The following is a 22,573-nucleotide window of genomic DNA, read 5'->3' as shown; positions in this document are numbered from 1 at the left end:
CTTATGTGGCAGTCTTATTAGAGGTTCTCTGTTCCATACTTAAGTAGGGGCAGTTTAGTCCTTGTACATTTAATTAGAAGCCTAATCACTATTAAGAGGTCGACTGATAGGGTTTAGCTATCAGGTTCGACAGTTCTTTCATCTTCTTCTTCTCTTCTTGTTCTTCTTCTCCTTCTCTTTCTTCTTCTCCTTACTGGTTCGGACTACTGCAGCAACAGTAGAAACAAAAGCTTTATTAAATATTGAGTTTAGTATAACAAGTTGGAATGTCCAACAACCCAAAAGTACAAAAAATTCACACAGTTGCCCAAAACAGTTGTTTATTAACCCCATGTTTTGCTAAAGTATCAACCATTTCATTTTCTGTTCTTCTCACCCACTTGAAAGTTACATTTAATTCCTTTGAAATACCTTCGACTTCCCTAAAGCATGTTTGAAGGTTCATGGTACATGACAGCTGCTTTTTGTCTAAGCGATAACCAAATTTGAGTCTCCTTCCACTTCCAATTGTTGGAAGCCAGATGGTTTTGCAAGAGATAACCAAATTTGAGTCTCCATTTCTTTTTTGGTTGCCTTAAGAAGCAAGACTGAAGATACTCACCACATCTTGAGGAGGAGCCCACTGCAACCAAAAAGATAACAAAAGTACTCCCATGCACCATGCACAACAGAACAGAAAATTCGTAAATGGGTATCACCACTAGCTTTGCATAAGAAGCACATGAGAAGGCATTTATTAGGCCTTCTTCTCTGCAGTATGTTGTGAGACTTAATGTTATATGGACTTGGCTGTAACCTGTATTGTACTTATGTATCTTATTAGGCTAAATGGTTTTGGGCCATTATGCATTTAAATCTTTTATGTACTGCTTGCCTAATGAGGGGAAATCTTGTACTTTCTCCTGTTTTAAACACTCACTTAAATAGCAATTAGGGCTGGAAAAACCTAAGCCGTCGCCCATTCTCTAATCTGTCTTTCTTAGTTGTTCTTCCTTCTTATCTTGCTCAAAGACCTGCATGGTATCAGAGAATTATAGGACTTCTCAAGGTTCAAGTTTTTTTTTTTTTGATAAGTAATTTTATTAATATCAGCCAGGGACAGGTGACAGCTTCACCTCATCCAAAAAGAGAGAAAATACAAATAAAAGAAAGGTATACATTGCATTTGTTCACAGAATAAGTGATCCCTATTAACCCTGTGCTTGGCTAGAGAATCAGCCATTCCATTGGTCGATCTCCTCTCCCATTGAAACGTCACTGTTAGATTGCTGATAAGCCATTTGATCTTCTTAAACTCGTCCCTAAATTCCCAAATAACAGTCTCCGGATTGTGTAGCCATCCTACTACTATTTTGGAGTTTCTTTCCACAATTAGCCTGATAAAATTCAACTCTCTTGCTAACTGTAGGCCTTGTATGGCTGTCAAAATCTCAGCCCTAATTGAGTCTTTCACACCCACTGGACCTCAGAATAAAGCAATAACTTGTCCATCTTTGTTTCTAAAGACCCCTCCAATCTCAGAGAGGCCTGGATTTCGACAGCTGCTTCCATCAAAGTTAAGCTTGATGGAATCATCTACAGGAGGAGTCCGAGAAACAAAAGTCATTATCCTTCTAGGTGAACTAGCAGCCACCTCACTCCAATTTCTCCATAGGTCATCACAAGAAAACTGAGAAAAAGTGTCCAAAGTTTTCACCCAATGTATCACCCTAGCCAAAATGCATTCTTTAACAGCTTCTAAATTCCTTTCCTTTTCAAGAAAGAGTCTTGCATTTTGTTCTTCCCAAATAGTTCTCAACATTGGTGCCCTCATACATCTCCGCAGAATTCTTCCCCTTCACTTGGGCCAATAAAAGGTATTTGTGAAAGCTGAACTACTGTAGCCGAAGTAGTAGAAAAGAGGAGAAGAAGAAGAGATGCTGGAATGCCGAACTGTACTAGCCAGTCGACCATGCTATTATTTGAATGTAGTACAAGATACAAGAAATTACTGGAATGCCCCTGATTAGTGATGGGACACCCAGTTAACTTAAAACATTAAACAGGCTTAGGCCCATTAACATAGGCCCAGTTACAAGATAACTTAAACTTAAGTATGGGCTAATAAGAACTCTTATCAGCCGAAACTCATACAAAGAGACATCATTCTAACATTCTAACACTCCCCCTCAAGCTAAGCATGGATATCAATCATGTTTAGCTTGCCAAGTATGTCCCTGAACTTTGTTGTTGCCAGTCCTTTAGTCAATACATTTGCAATTTGCATCTCTGATGGAGTATAAGGCACACAAAGTTTTCCTGAAACAATTCTCTCTTTGACAAAGTGTCGATCAATTTCAATATGTTTTGTCCTGTCATGCTGCATGGGGTTGTTGGCAATGTTGATAGCAGCTTTATTATCACAATACAGCCTAAGAGGACCATCAGCCTTAATACCAAGCTCATTAAGAAGAGTTCTGAGCCATAAGAGTTCAGCAACCCCGTGTGCCATAGCTCGGTATTCTGCTTCAGCACTTGATCTAGCCACAACATTTTGCTTCTTACTGTGCCATGTGACCAGGTTTCCTCCCAAGAATGTACAGTAACCTGAGGTTGATTTTTTGTCTCCAACAGACCCAGCCCAATCAACATCAGTGTAGGCTTCAATTTCAAGTCTGTTGTTTTTCCTGAATAGAATTCCTTTCCCTAGGCAAGTCTTCAAGTATCTGAGAATTCTTTCTACTGCTCTCATATGAGGGATCTTTGGTGAGTGCATGAATTGACTGACAACATGCCCTGCATAGGCAATGTCTGGCCGAGTAAGGGATAACTATATCGCTTTCCTACAAATTTTCGGTACCTCTCTTTATCACAGTATTCCTCACCCATTGATTCTTGTAGGCCATGGTTCGGTTCTATTGGAGTGTCTGCTGGCCTGCATCCCATCATGCCTGTTTCCTCTAGGAGATCTAGCACATATTTCCGCTGACATATGTAGATTCCTTCTCTTGATCTAGCAACTTCAATCCCAAGAAAATATCTCAGATTTCCCAAGTCTTTGTTCTCAAATTCTGAAGTTAAGAACTCCTTCAGCCTCTTCATCTCTTCCACGTCATTTCCAGTAATCACCATATCATCCACATAAACAATGAGAGCCGTAAGTTTGTCATCCTGTCTCCTTGTAAACAATGTATGATCTGCACTGCTCTGAGTGTACCCCACTTTCTTGATGGCCATACAAAGTCTCTCAGACCATGCCTGGGGAGACTGCTTCAAACCATATAATGTTTTTTGCTCTCAGTGAAACCGGAGGTCAGAAGGACCTATTTCTGCAATAGCCTTGTACGGCTGTACTCATTTGGTTGCTGTTTCGTTTTTATTCTGATATCATGGGCAGTGAAGATTCAACCACATCTGAGACCTCTGAATGTTCCAGCCACAACTTCTAGAGACCTCTGAATGTTCTCCACTTGCAATCAATCTCTAAACAAGCTAAAAACTACCCAGAAAACACTGAGTGCCACCTTCAGCCTGAGGTTTAACTCCTAAACCTCAATTGAATAAGCATCTCTGATTCTTCCTGGTCACTGGGCAAAAATAGAAATCAGAAAAGTGCTATAACAGTGCACTGAACTCCACTGACCTCCAAGAATCAGGCAAAAAGGTCTGAAGTTCCAGCCCCAATAGAGTCTCATTCAGCCGGCTGGGCTAAGCATATATGAGACCGAAAGCTAAAGATAAACCTGCTCTGATACCAACTTGAAATATAACTGTAACAATCCTAGGTTTAGTTTGAAATCTGTTCAAGAAAAGAAAAGAAGAAAAACAAAGAAGGAAGAAGAAGAAGAAGAAAGAATGAGAGAAAGAGAGAGCAGAATGAATAGGTTCTGCCACCCCTTTCATTGGCTTTTATATTACTTAATAAAAAAAGGTGATACAATGACAAAAATACCCCTGTCAACTGTGACAGAGAGGAAAACAAGAACAGGAGCCTGAAACAATTACAAATAAAGATGGGGAGCACATTTTGGCATATAAAAACAACTACGTATCCCTGTCTACATCTCTACATTCTCTAGCAAAACCTTCATTAGGTCTCGGTCCATCCTGACCATTCCTTATACTTGATAGATTTCTTATTGAATTGGAAAAAAAAGAAAGAAATGATATAAGAGAAATCTGATAATTTTTAGGTCAGTAGCCATCCATTGGAGGTATATCATAAAACAACTTCTTGATAAACACAGTTACTTAAGTATTTATTTTGGTGATATTCTGATAAATGTTGATGATCTGCATGTTTCCTGATATTGAAGGATAACTGGTAGCACATTTTTATCATGCCTTATAATTTCTTTTCTTTTTCTATTGCAGATCTTGCGGTTGTTTAGCGAATCTGCTGAAAGTATTGGGACATTAAAGGTTGATTTGGCAGAGGCTAAGAAATTTCTTAGCTCCCGCAATAAACAATTACATCAATTGTGGTATCGGTCAGTTACATTGCGCCACATAATCTCAGTGCTAGACCAAATTGAGAGTATAGCTAAGGTTTGTTATTGGTTTTTCATCTGGCAAAATTCAGCATTTTATATTGCAGAAACTTGGTGAACAAGTTTACATGGGATTCAGTTTCTGGTTATGGCTTATGGGATTTCCTTTGGTTTCTATTGTGCTAGAACATATACTTCAAATTTTTGTCTACCATTGTCATAATAATTTCATGCAAAAGGTGTGCAATGCAGACATAGCCATTACACTGTTAAAATTATTATCACAATGCAGACATACCCTAGACAAAAAAGGAATTTGATGTGGGAATATGATCAGCTGAGAAACCTGGAGCTTCAATTGAGTTGTTGGTACCCAGGTGCAGGGGTGTTGAAAGATATCAGATCTAGGAGGCTGGTGTGGGTTAATGTTTTCGATATTCTATTGTATGTGTGTGTGTGGTGCATGCAGTCCTTCGTTTCAATAGGTGATACCTTTGGGTTGTTCAGGAAAACCGATAAAGTTGCAACTTGAATTCTAATTGAAAGTTTAGGAAGTACAGAGCATTCCTCCATCACTAAAACTGAAGTTTGTGGGAGAATAGGTTGACACTTTGATCTCAGATTGGTTGTTGAGAGTGATATTCTGTACAGATGGAGATTAAGATGAAAGAGAAAGCAGGGGAGGTGCAGAAGGGTGATAACAATGGAGAGGATGTAGCTGTTGACACAGGGGAGGTGAATTGAATGGGAAGGGCTGGAAGATGATAGGAATCTTAGAAAAGGAAAAATGGAAATGCTCAAGGGGTAATATAGTAGGACAAGACAAATTCTCGCAGCATGTGTCCCTCAGTAAGAGTTTAAATAAATTTAGGGGTTTGGAAAAATTTGAATAATTGGGTGACATTTCAAAATTAAAGAAATTGGGCCCTGTTTTTAATTAAATACAAGTGGAAATTTTGTTGGGAGAGGCAGTGGAGTTAATGGGACAATACCCAGACAAACCCAAGAAAAAATTGTGACAGGCTCAGATATGATGTTGGAAGGAATAGGGTCTGTGAGCTTGAGAGCTGTACTCGAAGTAGAGGAGAGGAGAAGAACACCACTGGTATGCTGTGAATGTCGAACTAAACTACCCAGTTGACCATGCTATTATTTATATTTGAATGTAGTACAATGATACAAGTAATTACTGGAATGCCCCTGATTAGTGATGGGACACCCAATTAACTTAAAACATTAAATAGGCTTAGGCCCATTAACACAGGCCCAGTTACAGGATAACTTAAACTTAAGTATGGGCTACACTCATACAAAGAGAATTCATTCTAACATTCTAACACTCCCCCTCAAGCTAAGCATGGATATCAATCATGTTTAGCTTGCCAAGTATGTCCCTGAACTTTGTTGTTGCCAGCCCTTTAGTCAATACATCTGCAATTTGCATCTCAGATGGAGTATAAGGCACACAGAGTTCTCCCGAGACAATTCTCTCTCTGACAAAGTGTTGATCAATTTCAATATGTTTTGTCTTGTCATGCTGCACGGGATTATTGGCAATGTTGATAGCAGCTTTATTATCACAATACAGCCTGAGAGGACCCTCAACCTTAACACTAAGCTCATTAAGAAGAGTTCTGAGCCATAAGAATTCAACAACCTCGTGTGCCATAGCTCTGTATTCTGCTTCTGTACTTGATCTAGCCACTACATTCTGCTTGTTACTGTGCCATGTGACAAGGTTTCCTCCCAAAAATGTACAGTAACCTGAGGTTGATTTTTTGTCTCCAACAGACCCAGCCCAATCTGCATCAGTGTAGGCTTCAATATCAAGTCTGCTGTTTTTCCTGAATAGAATTCCTTTCCCTGGGCAAGTTTTCAAGTACCTGAGAATTCTTTCCATTGCTCTCATATGAGGGATCTTTGGTGAGTGCATGAATTGACTGACAACATGCACTGCATAGGCAATGTCTGGCCGAGTAAGGGATAACTATATAAGCTTTCCTACAAATTTTCGGTACCTCTCTTTATCACAGTATTCCTCACCCATTGATTCTTGTAGGCCATGGTTCGGTTCTATTGGAGTGTCTGCTGGCCTGCATCCCATCATGCCTGTTTCCTCTAGGAGATCTAGCACATATTTCCGCTGACATATGTAGATTCCTTCTCTTGATCTAGCAACTTCAATCCCAAGAAAATATCTCAGATTTCCCAGGTCTTTGATCTCAAATTCTGAAGCTAAGAACTCCTTTAGCCTCTTCATCTCTTCCAAGTCATTTCCGGTAATCACCATATCATCCACATAAACAATGAGTGCCGTAAGTTTGTCATCCTGTCTCCTTGTAAACAATGTATGATCTGCACTGCTCTGAGTGTACCCCACTTTCTTGATGGCCATACAAAGTCTCTCGAACCATGCTCGGGGAGACTACTTCAAACCATATAATGCTTTTCTTAGTTTACACACCTTCTTTCCAACATCATAGCCTGGTGGAGGTTCCATGAATACCTCTTCATGAAGATCACCATTTAGGAAGGCATTCTTCACATCCAGTTGATGGAGTTCCCAAGAGAAATTTGTTGCTAGTGATAGTAGAACCCGGATTGTGTTGAGCTTTGCTACTGGGGCAAAGGTTTCTTTGTAGTCAATTCCTTCCTTTTGTGTAAATCCCTTTGCCACAAGTCTGGCCTTGTACCTCTCGATTGACCCATCTTCCCTGTGCTTTACTGTGAATACCCACTTTCACTCAACAGTGCCTTTCCCCTCTGGCAGGTCCACTAATTCCCACGTTCTTGCTTTCATTAGGGCTTTCATCTCTTCATTCATGGCTTTTTTCCACCTTGGATCAGATGCCGCCTCTGAGTGCCTGGAAGGGACACATACAGAGGAAAGAGCAGACACAAAGGAGTGATAGGCAGGAGATAAGTGTGAGTAAGAAACAAAATCAAGTATGGGATGCCGGGTGGTACAAGAATGAAGAGGCTTACGAAGAGCAATAGGAAGATCCGAATCCGAAGTGTGTGAGTCAGAATTACCTTGGATTCCAGAGACAGATTGATCTGAGTTCAACTGGTTGCAATCATGAGGTTGAGGGCCCTTCTTTTTTCTGCTGTATGTAAGTATCTCTTTCTCTTGCTTACTGGAACCTTCAGGAGCATCTGTTGTATCAGGAGAAGTAACTGGCACAGTGGGAGCCTCACTAGTTTGACCCGGAATGTCACAGCTTGGAGTAGTGGAAGGTGATGAAAGGGGAACAAAAAAGAAGGGAGAATGAGAATCCTCTTCCAACCCACCAGTCTCCCCCTGAAGAGGATTTTGAGAAGACTGGAAATAGGGTTGAGACTCAAAAAAGACTACAACTCTGGTGATATACTTTTTCTTGGAGACAGGATCATAACACTTGTACCCCTTTTGTGTAGGAGAGTACCCCAAAAATATTCCCTTTGTAGCCTTGGGATCCAGCTTGGTTTTCTTTGGATCCTTCACATGTATGAAGCATGTACAACCAAAAACCCGTGGGGGAAGAGGAAATTCTGGAAGAGTAGGACACGAAACAGAGAAAGGAGTCTTCATACCCAATACCTTAGATGGCATCCGATTTATCAGGTATGATGTAGTGAGTATAGCTTGAGACCAATATTGCTTGGGCACTTTGTGTTGGAATAGTAGGGCTCGAGTTGTCTCCAATAGGTGCTTGTTCTTGCGCTCAGCAACCCCATTTTGTTGAGGGGTGTTAGCACAAGATGATTGGTGTAACATGCTTGCATCTTCCATGAATGAGTTCAGGGATCTTTCAAAGTATTCAGCCGCATTGTCTGACCAGAATTGCTTAATCTTCTTATCAAATTGTGTTTCAATCATCTTGCAAAAAGCCATAGTTATCTGTGGTACTTCATCTCGCCCTTTTAACAGATAAATCCATGTGCATCGAGAATAATGGTCAATAAAACTGATAAAGTAACGGAAGCCATCCATGGAAACAATGGGTGAAGGTCCCCAAACATCAGAATGAACCAAATCAAAAGGAGCTCGAATTTCATTATTAGAAGTTGGATACACTGTTTTACATTGTTTTGACATTTGACACACATCACAAATTAAATTCTGACTTGGAATTCCCTTAAACAATTTGGGAAACAACATTGCTAAAGAAGAGAAAGACACATGACCTAGCCTAGCATGCCATAGGTGCAGCCTAGCTATTAACTCCACACTTTCCGGACTAGTAGTAGTAGAAGCTTGTAGGGCTGAGCCGATGTCTACATCAAAATAGTAGAGGCCCCCATACTCATGACCACTCCCAATCGTTCTCCTCGTCAATCTGTCCTGGAAGACACAATGAGTAGGAAAAAAAGTTATACTGCAGTTCAAATTTTTTGTAAGCTTTGAAACAGACAAAAGATTTGAGGTAAGACTAGGAACATGTAGGACTGATTTAAGAAAGAGGTCCTTGCTTAGGTCAACCACCCCCTTTCCAGAGATGGTGGAGAGAGACCCATCAGCCACTCTCATCTTATCTTGGTCAGACAACAAATAATATGAAAAGAATAAGGAGGACATATGTGTCATATGGTCAGTTGCTCCGGAATCAATCACCCAAGAGGTGGAATCAACGGAACTAGTTGCACTAAAGGCAGAGACTGTACCTGATCTAGAAAGAGAGGTGGATGCTAAAGAATTGTTCTTCAGACGGGCTAATGCCTGGCTGAGAATCTCTACCTCACTAGCCGTGAAGCCCAAAGTACTTGGTCCAGAGGAGTCGGCAGCCTACCCTGTGGAGGAAGAGGACACTATCGGAGTACTTTGTGAGTTGTCACTACTGTTGTTGGTGGCAAGATTCCCACTTGCTGTGTGACCCTTATGTTGTCTTTTGTCCTTTCTCAAAGCAGCTGGCTTCAGATGAGGATACAAGACCCAACATTTCTCCTTTGTGTGTTTCTCACCACCACAATGGGTACACTTGAGGGACTTCTTGTCTGGATATCTATTTCCCTTAGTGGAGACTAGGGCTGAATGTTCTCCAGATAGTTCAATTGACTGTGTTTGGGAGTCAATTTGCATCTCCCTTGTCCTGACTTCTTCATTCCTCACTAGGTAATAGACATGGTGAAGCTCTGGTAATTCATCTCTGCCTAGAATTTGTGACCTTGTACCCTTATATACTGGGTCTAGGCCAGCCAGAAACTTGAAGGTTCTGCTCTCTTCAATTTGCTTGTCATGTCTCCCCTTGTCCCTGGCATTTTCCCAATCCAATATCAAGTGATGATCAAGCTCTTCCCAAAGGCCTTCCAGGGTTGCAAAATATGTTGCCACGGACATGTCTCCTTGCCTTAGAGCTACAATATCTTGGTTCAATCTGTAGATTCTAGCATTGTTCTTTTTCTGGCCGTAGGTCTTGGATACTTTCTCCCAAATCTTAGCGGCTGTGGGGAAATGATGAACAGTTCTAGCCTCCTGAGGAGTCATGGAGGCCAGCAACCAAGACATGAGTGTGGCATTCTCCTTGCGCCACACGACATGCTCAGGACTGCCAACTTCAGGTTCTTTTTTGTCTCCATCCAGCTTGCCTGTGAGATCACGAGAAATAATGAACAGCCTTGCTGAGACGGACCACTCTTTGAAGTTATACTCATCCAGCAACACGTTTGTAATCTGTAAACTGTGCAGATTAGGGTTTTCCAGGTTAGAGAACCTTGCGGCAGGTCTGTTATCTCAACGGAAACTTCTCCGGATAGTGAGGACATGCTGACTTCAGTCTTAGAGTAGGTTTAGAGCTCGCCGAAGTGTTCACAGTGCTGGACAATCTGGAGCTGGCAGCTCCCTGGGTAATTTTCACTTGAGCTGAAGCAGTTCGGGTACAGCAGTGGTGAGAGGTTCCGGACTGATAACCAACCTGAACTTGGAGCTGTTTACCACTGTGCTATGCTGGTTTTGCTGGGGCTTCGAAGCTGCAGTTGTGGAGAAGCTCTCCCCCTTTCGGCTAGGGCTTGGACTGCTGAAATCAGTCCTCAACTAGGTCTGTCCTATACAGACCTCTCTTAGTAGCCAAATAGCTACTATTTGCTGAAAAAGGAACCTAGTAGGACATCCACTTCTGGGCCTTACCTTCCTTGAGCCCTACAACCAAGGGAAACCCTAGGTTCGAATCTGCTTTATTCTCTTACAACCCTAGTTTTTTCAGCAACCCAGAAAAGAAGAAAGAAGATGGAAAGAACAGCAAGAGAAGAGAGAGTAGAAGCTGGTATGCCAGCTGAAACCAAAGAGAAGCTAGTGCTCTGATACCATGTGAGCTTGAGAGCTGTACTCGAAGTAGAGTAGAGGAGAAGAACACCATTGGTATGCTGTGAGTGTCAAACTGAACTGCCCAGTCGACCATGCTATTATTTATATTTGAATGTAGTACAATGATACAAGTAATTACTGGAATGCCCCTGATTAGTGATGGGACACCCAGTTAACTTAAAACATTAAACAGGCTTAGGCCCATTAACACTGGCCCAGTTACAGGATAACTTAAACTTAAGTATGGGCTAATAAGAACTCTTATCAGCCGAACACTCATACAAAGAGACTTCATTCTAACATTCTAACAGGGTCAAATGATGAGATTGACGTAGATGGATTCCGTAACAGGAATAGGGGTAAAGTTGGAAATGCTGGTCAAAAGATTAGTACAAACATAAAAGAGTGTAAGTAGATGAAAAGAGATGGATGAATTGGGGATGTTTATGCTGTTCAGACGAACTGAGAAAAGAGGAATGTTTGTTCTGTAGCTACGGTAGTTCGAACCAGGAGAAAAGAAGAAGAAGAAGAAGAAGAAGAAGATGAAGAGAACAGTCAAACCTGATAGAATAAACCCTATTAGTCGACCCTTAATATGGATTAGCCTCTAATTAGTAGTACAAAGATTAAATTGCCCCCACTTAATTATGGTACAGGAAGCCACTATTAAGACTGCCACATAAGCACATAACTTAACAGAAATAAAATGACTAATCTACCCTTATTCGGCTAGCTCTAATACTCCCCCTCAAGCTGGAGAATATATGTCATATAATCCCAGCTTGTTACATATATAGTTCACTCTCCCTAAGCTTAAGCCTTTTGTAAACAAATCTGCCCATTGATCACCTGAGCCCACATGTTCTGTGCTTATCTCTCCAGTAAGGACCTTCTCCCTCACAAAGTGGCAATCAATCTCCATGTGCTTTGTTCTCTCATGAAAAATAGGGTTGGATGAGATGTGGAGTGCAGCTTGATTGTCACAGTACAATTTTGTACGTCTATCCATGGAGAACCCGATTTCTTGTAGGAGATTCCTCAGCCATACTAATTCACATGTAGTGTGTGCCATGGCTCTGTACTCAGCTTCAGCACTGCTCCTTACCACAACCGTCTGCTTCTTACTCTTCCATGTCACAAGATTTCCTCCAAAAAATGTGCAGTAACTTGTAGTAGATCTTTTATCCGACACAGAGTGCTCAATCTGCATCTGTATACCCAATTACTTCAAGTCTTCCTTCTGGTTTGTACAATAACCCACGGCCTGGATCTCCCTTCAGGTACCTTACAATTCTAAGAACTGCATCCCAGTGAGGTATCCGAGGTTCTGCATAAATTGGCTCACCACACTGACTACAAAGGAGATGTCTAGTCTCGTGATAGTCAAATAGTTCAGCTTCCCCACTAACCGTCTGTTAGAGTGCTCGAGTCAGGGGTATTTTGGTCATTCTGGTTTATCTTCTTGAAAGTGAAAGGTCTATTGTATCTGAGTTTAAGTTATGTGTCCCATCTTATATGAGGGACAAAACTGTTTTTCTTGTAACTCCAAGTTTTATGAATAAAATCCAAGTGGGTCGGCTAGGAAAGTGATTTTTTCACATTCTCTCTTCTAGTCTAGCCGAACATTCTTCTCCTTCTTACTCTTTTCTTTCTTCTTCCTTCTTCTCTACTTTGACCTAGAATCAACTAGGGTTTATTCACATGGTATCAGAGCTGTAAGGTCGTATCCTTATTTCTTTCTTGTTGTTGTTCTCTTTCTGGGTTCGCCGCCAGCCTTCACAGTCGTCTTCTTCTTTTTCGATTGACCTGAGTGGAGGTTCGATAAGGGGCTGAAAAGGAGCTGTCGTTTTGTGGGTCTGGAGGTGAGAATGTCTCCAGTCGTTGTTGTGGTGGTCGTTGAAGTGGTATACTAAACCCTCTATTCAGTATCGAAGAGGGCTGAATGTGGATAGGTATGAACACTACTGTTGTTTGTCCCAAGTAAGGGACTGTGAATATTTTCTTGTTGCTTCAAAAGTTGGTTGTGGTGATGCTCGGTGTGACTGATATGCATTTCAGTCGTATTCCTCTGCATTTCTCTTCATATGTATGCTGAAAGAAGAGTTGTCGACTGCTGAAGTTCACAACAGCTGTAGATTGGTGGTGGTTGTGTCGTGGTGATTGGTGGTGGTGGTGGTTGTGTCCTAGACCTTGTGTGTAATCAGTTCTGCAGTGTGCAACTCAAGTGTTTGATGTGGAGACTGAGTGATTTCAGCTTTAGTGTGTGGTGTGTAATGTGTATTTAAAGCTGGGGTTGGTGGTGCTATAAGTGAGATAAGCCGTGTGAAAGAGTGTGTGGTTGTGTTGTATACTTGAAGGTGAAATAATGGAGATGGCTTCTTCCGTAGATGGGAATGACAACAAAACCAGCATCATGCTTTCTTCAGATTATATAAGTGTTCAAATGACATCCATCAAGTTGAATGGTGAGAACTATGTACCATGGGCAAAATCTGTGGAGGTGTTCTTGAAGGCTAAGAGGAAAGTAAAACATGTGAGGGAGGAGAAACCTTCCTCTAATTCTCCTGGGTTCAGTGATTGGGAACAAGATGATGCACAGGTAATGACATGGCTTTGGAACAGCATGGAACCAAAGATTAGTGTGAATTTCATGTTCCTAGATACAGCCAAAGAGATCTGGGATCATGCTAAAAAGTTGTATTCTGGACAAGACTACACAACTAGGGTATATCAGTTATACCAAGAGTACTTCAATTTGAAGCAAGGAAGTCAAAGCTTAGAGGAGTATTATGCAAGTTTGAGGAACATCCGCAATGAGCTAAATGTGTATCACCCTCTAACATCAGATGTCCAGATCCAACAAAAGCAATGTGAACAACTTGATGTGACTAGGTTTCTTGTGGGCTTGAAGGCTGAGTATGAGCCTGTCAGAGCACAGATATTGGGGGGATCAGCTCTCCCTTCACTTGAAGAAGCTTTTGCCTGTCTTAAAAGGACATCCATTGAGCCGGTGGAACATTCTTCCTTCTCTGATAGATCTGGTTTGGTAGTGACTGGTCGTGGAAGTAGAAGTGGTGGTAGCAGCAGTGGCCCTCGAAGCAATCGTGGTGGACACATGTTTAACCGGGCTAGTGGCCGGACTGGAAGCCGAGAGTCAGGGGGAGGCCGTGGAAGAGGAAGGAGTAATGCACAGAGAAAATGTACACATTGTGGCTTAGAGGGGCACACAGTTAATTTCTGCTATGATTTGCGTGGTCCACCCAACACTTGGGCTAAGCATGCTACATCTAAGAGTAGTAGCACAATTACTGAAAGCCAGCAAACTGCCCCAACCCCCTCCACAGCCGCTTGTGCTTCCGGGCAGGAAATGGTGAGTGTACCACGGGCAGTATATGAGCAGTTCCTTCAAACATCTCAGCAGAACACAGCTACATTTGCCCATTCAGGTATGGCTTGCTTAGCTTCCAAAGCCTGACCCTGGATCATTGATTCCGGAGCCTCGGACCATATGTCTGGGACTCTTGATGTATTTTCCTCCCTTTCTCGCTCCACATCTCAGTCAGTTACCCTTGCTAATGGTTCTACATCTCCTATCTGTGGTGTTGGTGATGTTGATTTCTCCTCCTTGTCTCTGGCATCTGTTTTATATGTTCTTAAAGTTCCCGTTTAATCTTATGTCTGTTAGCAGATTAACCAAGTCTCTTAATTGTTCTGTAACCTTCTTTCATTCTTCTTGTGTGTTTCAGGATCTCAAGACGGGGAAGAAGATTGGTGGAGGGCATGAAGCGGGTGGTTTGTATTACCTTGATGGTGGTGGCCCCCCAGTGGCTTTTCAGTCGTCTCTTACTCCTCTCCAATGGCACTGCAGACTCCGTCATCCCTCTCTCAAGGCTTTGAAGCTGCTAGTTCCTTCTTTGAGTTATCTTTCTTCGTTAGATTGTGAGTCATGTCAGTTGGGAAAACATCATCGAGTCTCATTTAGTCCAAGAACTGATAGTCGTGTCTCTAGTCCTTTTGCTTTAGTTCATTCTGATGTATGGGGTCCAGTTATAGTTGTCATACAATGGGTTTAAGTACTTTGTAATCTTTGTTGATGGCTTTTCAAGGATGACATGGATCTATCTTATGAAAGACCGTAGTGAATTGTTCTCTATTTTTCAGAAATTTCATGCTGAAATACGCCCTCAATTTGGTGTTCATATGAAAATACTTCGCTCTGATAATGCCAAAGAATACAACTCCTCACCATTTCAGCAATACCTAGAACATCATGGAATAATTCATCAAACTTCTTGTGCCTACACCCCGCAACAAAACGGTGTAGCTGAATGGAAAAATAGACATCTTCTTGAAACTACTCGATCCTTGATGATCAATATGCATGTCCCAAAGCATTTTTTGAGTGATGCTGTTCTTACATCATGTTGTTTGATAAATCGGATGCCCATGTCAATCCTTGGAAGTCAATCCCCTTTCTCCGTGTTGTTTCCCACTTTGTCTCCATTTCCTCTCACCCCAAGAGTCTTTGGTTGTGTTTGTTTTGTTCAACACTTGGGGCCTGGAGTAGACAAGCTAGATGCTCGAGCTACGAAGTGTATTTTTCTTGGCTACTCGAGGACTCAGAAAGGGTATAAGTGTTATAACCCAAAATTTCATAAATTGTTTGTGTGCTCTGATGTCACCTTCTTTGAATCAGTTCCATTTTTCTCAGATGTCAGGGTCTCTTCTTCTCCCTCTATGGTTCCTCTTCCTGTACCGGTTATGGACCCTCTCCCCGCAGCTCCCATTCCTACTGCAGATGCACATCATATGCCTGTTACTACAGAGAGTCCGCCAATTACTCAAGTGTATACCCTCAGAAGTGCTTCGGCCCCTCCTCCACTTCAGCACCTGTCGACAGATCCTACTACTGCTCCTTCTTCCTCAGATCTTGATCTTCCTATTGCTTTGCGGAAAAGTAAATGCACTTGTACTTCTCATCCCATTTCAGACTATGTTTCCACTGCTCACCTTTCTGCTTTTCTTTGCAAGTTTATATCATTACTCTCATCGTTTCCCATTCCCAAGACTATACAGGAAGCCCTTACCTCCTCAGGGTGGAGGCAAGCCTTGGAAGAAGAACTCTCTACTCTACAACATAATCACACGTGGGAACTCACCACCCTTTCTCCTGGTAAACACACTGTTGGGTGTAAATGGGTCTATACAGTGAAGCATCTTCCTGATGGCAGTGTGGAACGATTGAAGGCATGGTTAGTGGCCAAGGGCTATGCTCAGTTATATGGTGTGGACTATATGGCGACATTCTCTCCTGTGGCTAAAATTGGTTCAGTTCGGGTGTTAATCTCATTAGCTGCTATGTATGATTGGCCTCTTGTGCAACTTGATATAAAAAATGCCTTCCTACATGGTGATCTTGTTGAGGAGGTGTATATGGAGCAACCACCAGGGTTTGTTGCTCAGGGAGAGGCTGGTAAGGTGTGCAGGCTCAAAAAGGCAGTCTATGGACTGAAACAATCTCCACGTGCATGGTTTGGCAGGTTCAGTGAAGTGGTGAAGGCCTTTGGGATGAAACAGTGTCAGGTTGATCATTCTGTGTTCAGCTATAACTCAAAGGATGGGACAATCTTGCTAGTCGTGTATGTAGATGATATTGTCATAACTGGAAGTTATAACAATGGCATTGACATGCTGAAAAAATTCTTACAAGACCACTTCAATAGGAAAGATCTGGGGAAGCTAAAGTATTTCCTAGGGATTGAGGTTGCGAGGTCAAAATAGGGGATCAACCTATGTTAGAGAAAATATGTTCTTGATTTACTTGAAGAAACAAGGTTGTTAGGTGCTAAACCAGCAGAGACTCCTATGGAACTCAATGCCAAGTTAAGTGTGGATGCCGATGAAGAGTTTGATGATCTTGGAAGATACAGAAGGTTGGTGAGAAAGTTGAACTATCTGATCATTACCCGACCAGATATATCATTCGCTGTGAGTGTGGTGAGTCAGTTTATGCAACATCCCCGGGTTCCTCACTGGGAAGCTGTTCTGAGAATTGTTAGGTACCTAAAGGGTGCTCTAGGTCGTGGTTTGTTATACCAAAAGGGTGGAACTCTTGAGATAGTAGGATACACAAATGCTGACTGGGCTGGCTCTATATCAGACAGGAGATCAACCAAAGGGTATTGTACCTTCCTGGGTGGCAATCTTGTAACTTGGAAGAGAAAGAAGCAAACAGTGGTGGCAAGAAGTAGTGCAGAAGCAGAGTACAGGGCTATGGCCCATACCACATGTGAACTAGTATGGTTGAAAAACTTACTACAGGAGATGGGGTTCTCAATTGACAAACCCATGAAACTATACTGTGATAACCAAGCTGCTGTTCACATCTCATCCAATCCCGTCTTCCATGAAAGAACTAAACATATTGAGGTGGATTGTCACTTTGTGAGAGAGAAAGTGATAAGTGGGGTAATTACTACATCTCATGTGAGCTCCGGAAATCAGTGGGCATATCTCTTCACAAAGGGATTGTCTCGGGGAAGAATAGATTACATTTGTAACAAGCTGGGACTATATGATATATACTCTCCAGCTTGAGGGGGAGTGTTAGAGTGCTCGAGTTAGGGGTATTTAGGTCATTTTGGTTTTATCTTCTTGAAAGTGAAAGGTCTATTGTATCTGTTTTAAGTTATGTGTCCCATCTTATATGAGGGACAAAACTGTCTTTCTTGTAACTCCAAGTTTTATGAATAAAATCCAAGTGGGGCGGCTAGGAGAGTGATTTTTTCACATTCTCTCTTCTAGTCTGGCTGAATATTCTTCTCCTTCTTTCTCTTTTCTTTCTTCTTCTTTCTTCTCTACTTTGACCTGGAATCAACTAGGGTTTATTCACACCGTCTATACCTTCTAGGATCATCAAATATTTCCCCTGTATCATTGCTCAAATTAGCATTTGGCTCCATGGGAATTTCAGCCGGTTTTGCACCTAATAGTCCTGTTTCATCCAGCAGATCAAGAACATATTTTCTTTGACATTGGTTTACACCTTGTCTCGATCTAGCAACTTCTATACCCATGAAATACTTCAATGTCCCAAGGTCTTTTGTTTGAAAATGATTTTGCAGAAAGACCTTTAGTTTATCGATCCCCAATTTGTCACTACCAGTTATGACAATATCATCCACATAGACAACTAATAAAATCTTTCCGGCTTTTGAATCATAGCTGAACACCGAGTGGTCAACCTGGCATTGTTTTATTCCAAAATTCTTCACCACTTCACTAAACCTCCCAAACCTAGCACGAGGCGATTGTTTCAACCCATAAATTGCCTTTTTCAGTCTGCACACCTTACCATCCTCCCCTTGAGCAACAAACCCAAGTGGTTGCTCCATATATACCTCCTCCATAAGGTCACCATGAAGGAAGGCATTTTTAATGTCAAGTTGAAACAAGGGCCAATCATACATAACTGCTAGGGAAATTAAGACACGAACAGAGCCAATCTTAGCCACTAGAGAGAAGGTCTCCATATAGTCCACTCCATACAACTGTGAATAACCTTTTGCAACAAGTCTGGCCTTCAGACGCTCCACACTACCATTTGGCAAGTATTTAACAGTATACACCCATTTACAACCCACAACATGGTCACCACTCACATCTCCCTTCGAAGCCATTCCAGTCTACATAATCGGTTCTGCCCGTCACACACAAAAAAAACAGTTCCAACCACTGCACTACAGTTCGTTAGCTACCACACAAGCACACTTGCAATCACCAAGTACTGGCCTTAGCATACATTCGGCCACTTCAACCACCACTGTACTGCTAACATGCATATTTAAAACCACAAAGAATCCCACTTGAAACTGCTCATTAGAGGGTTCAGACCACCACCACTGCACCTACTCAACCACCACAGCTGTCACACCCATGGTGACAGCACTCTACACGGAAAAAAAAACCTTTTCTTTCTGGTCACTCGACTGTTGTTCTCTTTCCCTGTCACCAGAAGTCCAACCTCTGAACCCTAGAAGTTGCCGCAGGAATCTGGGTAGTGTCGCAGTCTTCTACCCCAGATTTCTCGCACCAGAGAAAAACGTAAAAAAAAAGAACTGAGAAATATATGTTGAGGAAGCTGTAATCGACTGCTGTCAACCTGGCTCTGATACCATGTTTGTGCTGTTCAGACGAACTGAGAAAAGAGGAATGTTTGTTCTGTAGCGACAGTAGTTCGAACCAGGAGAAAAGAAGAAGAAGAAGAAGAAGAAGATGAAGAGAACAGTCAAACCTGATAGAATAAACCCTATCAGTCGACCCTTAATATGGATTAGCCTCTAATTAGTAGTACAAAGACTAAACTGCCCCCACTTAAGTATGGGACAGGAAGTCACTATTAAGACTGCCACATAAGCACATAACTTAACAGAAATAAAATGACTAATCTACCCTTATTCGTCTAGCTCTAACAGGGGAGATGCTATTTCAATAAGCAATAACATAAAAAGAAAAGGTTGGGGAGAAAGTGCAGGATGAATGGATCTAGGTGGCTGCAAGGTATGAATCTGGAAAGCCTTGTGGTTTGGTCACCCATAATAAACAAATCAATCCAAATCCTAGTGTGGCATTTTCAACATTGAAGACAAGAACAAGGCTAAGCATGATTCAAGATAGTTATAGTGCCAATGACTTGAGGGGATCTAGAGATGTTGGGGTTCAAACAGTGGAGGTAAGAAATGGTGGTGAATTCATCAATAATAAGAGAGATGTTAGGAATGATAAAGTATAAAGTACTAATGTTAAGCTCTTGGTAAGTAGATTGGCATCATCAGGCAATATTAAAGGTCATAACGATGAGGCTTCACAAGAAAGAGTTGAGGATAAGACTCCACAGGGTTCAAGGTTTGAGTAGTGTGCAAGTAAGACAAGCCAATTGTCACACTTTCTAGGGTTTCATGTCAATAGCAAAGAGGAGAGAACGTTTAGGAGGTCTATTCAAATGAATGCCTCCACCTCCAAAGGGTACATTTTTTAAGGGGGCATAATATATTTATAAATGCAACAAAATGCTCTCTAGGCACAAGATATATGATAAACTACAAATGGCCTTATCTTATTACAATAAGATAAAAAGGATAAACAAAAAGCAATAAATGAAAAATAACACACTATTTGCGAATCTGTCTACCCTCCTCCTCAAACTGATTTGGGGTCACCATTAGTTTGTCCACTAGAAACTCAGGATGCACGTGTGTCGTAGCTTTGGTGAAGATGTTGGCAATTTGAAGGTCAGAGGAGACATATAGAAGAGTAATAATGCTAGCAAGAAATTAATATTGGATAATGACAATCAACCTCAATTTGCTTGATATGCTCATGAAAGATGGGATTGGAAGAAATATGTATAAAACTATTGCTTGTGTATAGTGGTGTAGGGTCAGTGAGGGGGATGCCAAATTCTTGAAGAAGACCCCTTAACGAAATAATCTTGTACTAGGCAATAGACATGGCATGATACTCTGCTTCGGCAGATGATTTGGGCATAGTGGGTTATTTTTTGTATTTACACAAAATAAGAGTACCCAAAATTATGCACCATCCTATTGTGGAGCAACATGTATCTAGACATCTTGCCTAGTTAGCATTAGAGTAGATATGAGATGAGGTGTTGAGGAAGATGGAAAAAAAAAACTGTGCTCAAGATAGACACAAAGGTACCTGATGATTTGATGAAAAACAAGGAATACTAATAGCTTTCTAGTAAAGTGAAAGGTATCTTTTTAGCATGAAAAACAACAGAGATAGAACTACATGGGGGAAGGAAACTCATAGCAGTTAAGAGGATGGGATACATGAGAAGAATGACACAAGTAGTAGACAAATAAGTAGGTGGAAAAGTACTTTTTGACATGGTTCATAATTTTGATATCGATGAACATTTTTGCCTTGTAGAGTTGGAGAAATTTTGGGGATATTTCGTTAAGATATTTGGAAAATTTTAAAAAACAGGAAAGCTTTATGGAAATATAGAATTAGTTAATAAACCTTAAAGAGATCATTAGAAGAAATATAATTGTGTGTTAAGGCTCAAAATCATTGCAAAGAACAATATAATTCGTATAGGAAAAATTAAGACTGTAATAGGTATGTTTCTCTGTCTCCCTTTTGATCTTTAGCCATCTTCTCTTCTTTATTGTTTTTGTATGTTTTGATTATATTAAAATATTCTTTTGTAGTTATATGCATTTTTCTTTTTCTTTTGAATTAAAGTGACTTAGTGAACCATATAAAAGTAGTAAGTAATTATCTAATCACCAATTCCTTGTTGGTCTTTTAGGAAAACATTTTTAAAAAATTATGATGGTTTTAATGAAATATTGAAAATTTTTTAATAATATTCTAAAATTTAAATTTTAAATATATAGTTTATCAATGCAATCTGAAATATCACTAACATATCGGCAAAATATCGGGGATATTTGAAAAAAAAAGGATTCCTAGAATATTTCATATTGACACCTAGAAAATGGGGATATTTCAGGGATATATCTCCAAATATCATCGATATTGCGAACCATACTTATAGGTAATGATGGAGATGAAGAACCATTGTCCAAGGTAGTCAAAGAAGGAATGTGTGTCAATGGTGTTGGTTGACCTGCAAGGGTGTGGATGCCTGAGTTTGAACATTTTCCACAAAAGGGCTAGAAACATCAAAATCGTGAAGAATAGTCAGGGAGACACGGGGAAAGTTAACCACAATCTCAAAGCAAGAACTTGTTCAAGAAAAATCACATTTTGGGAGAGTGACAAAGATTTTAGGGTCATAACAAAGTAACCCTTTGTGATTTGGACCATATCCAACAAAGACATACATAATCAGGAGAATGATGATAAAATCATTGAAAGGGGGAAACGTTGGAGAGAGTATTTGAAGGAAGTTAGTTTCTAAGATATACTGAGGTGGTAATAGCTTCAGCCTAAAAAGTGGGATGAACACTAGAGTCTTGAAGAAGTGTGTGAGTTATTTCAATGAGATGATAATTCTTTTGTTTGGCAACACCATTTTGTTGTAGTGTGATAGGACATGATCTTGAGATAAATACCATGTGTTCATTATGAAATCGACCATCCATATATTCTCTCTCTAAATTTGTGCAAAGAATTTATGTTGATAGAAAATTGAGTCTCAACCATATCTCAAAAATTCTTAATATGAGAAAAAACTGCACTTTTCTTACGTAAAAAGTAGATCCATGTAAATTGAGTATAATATTTGAAACCCGGTCTAGACAAAACAGGAACAAGCCCCCCAAACATCATTATGAACAATCTCAAATGGTGTATAATAGTGACAGTTTTTAATAGGAAAAGGTAAAATGGTGCTTTTACATAAAGAGCATGGTATATTACTTAATAGAAGACTCTAAAGGTGACGATTTTCCTTTCAAAAGATGAGAATGAGCAATAAAACAAAGTTTATCAAAATGTGGACCTAGATGGCAGTGCTGAAGCTGCAAAGAAGTATCATGAGATGCATTAGAAGAAGAAGCAAAAAAACAAGCATGATGAGAACCACAAGCACTTCTAAATTCCAAAGGCAAAGAGACATCCAAGTTTACAGTCCCTCCCAGTCACTCTCCCAATGTGTTGGTCTTGTATCAAGAAACCATCATGAGAAAAATGAAGAATGTAGCCATTGTCAATTAATTGACCAATTGATATCAAATTAGTGGCCAATTTACAGACAAATAATACCTGATTTAAATGCAAGGAACCTAAAGGGGTAGTAACAAATTCAAATTGTTGATGCTAAGGATGT

General features: G+C 40.7%; 1 protein-coding gene across 7 annotated transcripts in view; it reads left to right on the top strand.

Annotated features, from left to right (window-relative positions):
- Positions 1 to 22,573, top strand: part of LOC104592889 (exocyst complex component SEC8-like) — a 186,147-nt gene that overhangs the window by 16,221 nt on the left and 147,353 nt on the right. For 4 of the 7 annotated variants that reach the window (XM_010252442.3, XM_010252424.3, XM_019197134.2 and 1 more), the window contains one exon: positions 4,354 to 4,527. In XM_010252442.3, coding sequence (XP_010250744.1) covers positions 4,354 to 4,527 — 174 coding nt within the window. Of the gene's footprint in view, positions 1 to 4,353; positions 4,528 to 22,573 lie in introns of those variants that run through there. The other 3 variants (XM_088901518.1, XM_010252458.2, XM_010252465.2) reach the window with 3 other exon arrangements.

This window comes from Nelumbo nucifera, chromosome 3 (assembly GCF_055504915.1).
Source record: "Nelumbo nucifera cultivar China Antique chromosome 3, China Antique-T2T, whole genome shotgun sequence".
Classification (NCBI taxonomy): domain Eukaryota; kingdom Viridiplantae; phylum Streptophyta; class Magnoliopsida; order Proteales; family Nelumbonaceae; genus Nelumbo; species Nelumbo nucifera.
This window is presented reverse-complemented; position numbering and strand designations above follow the sequence as displayed.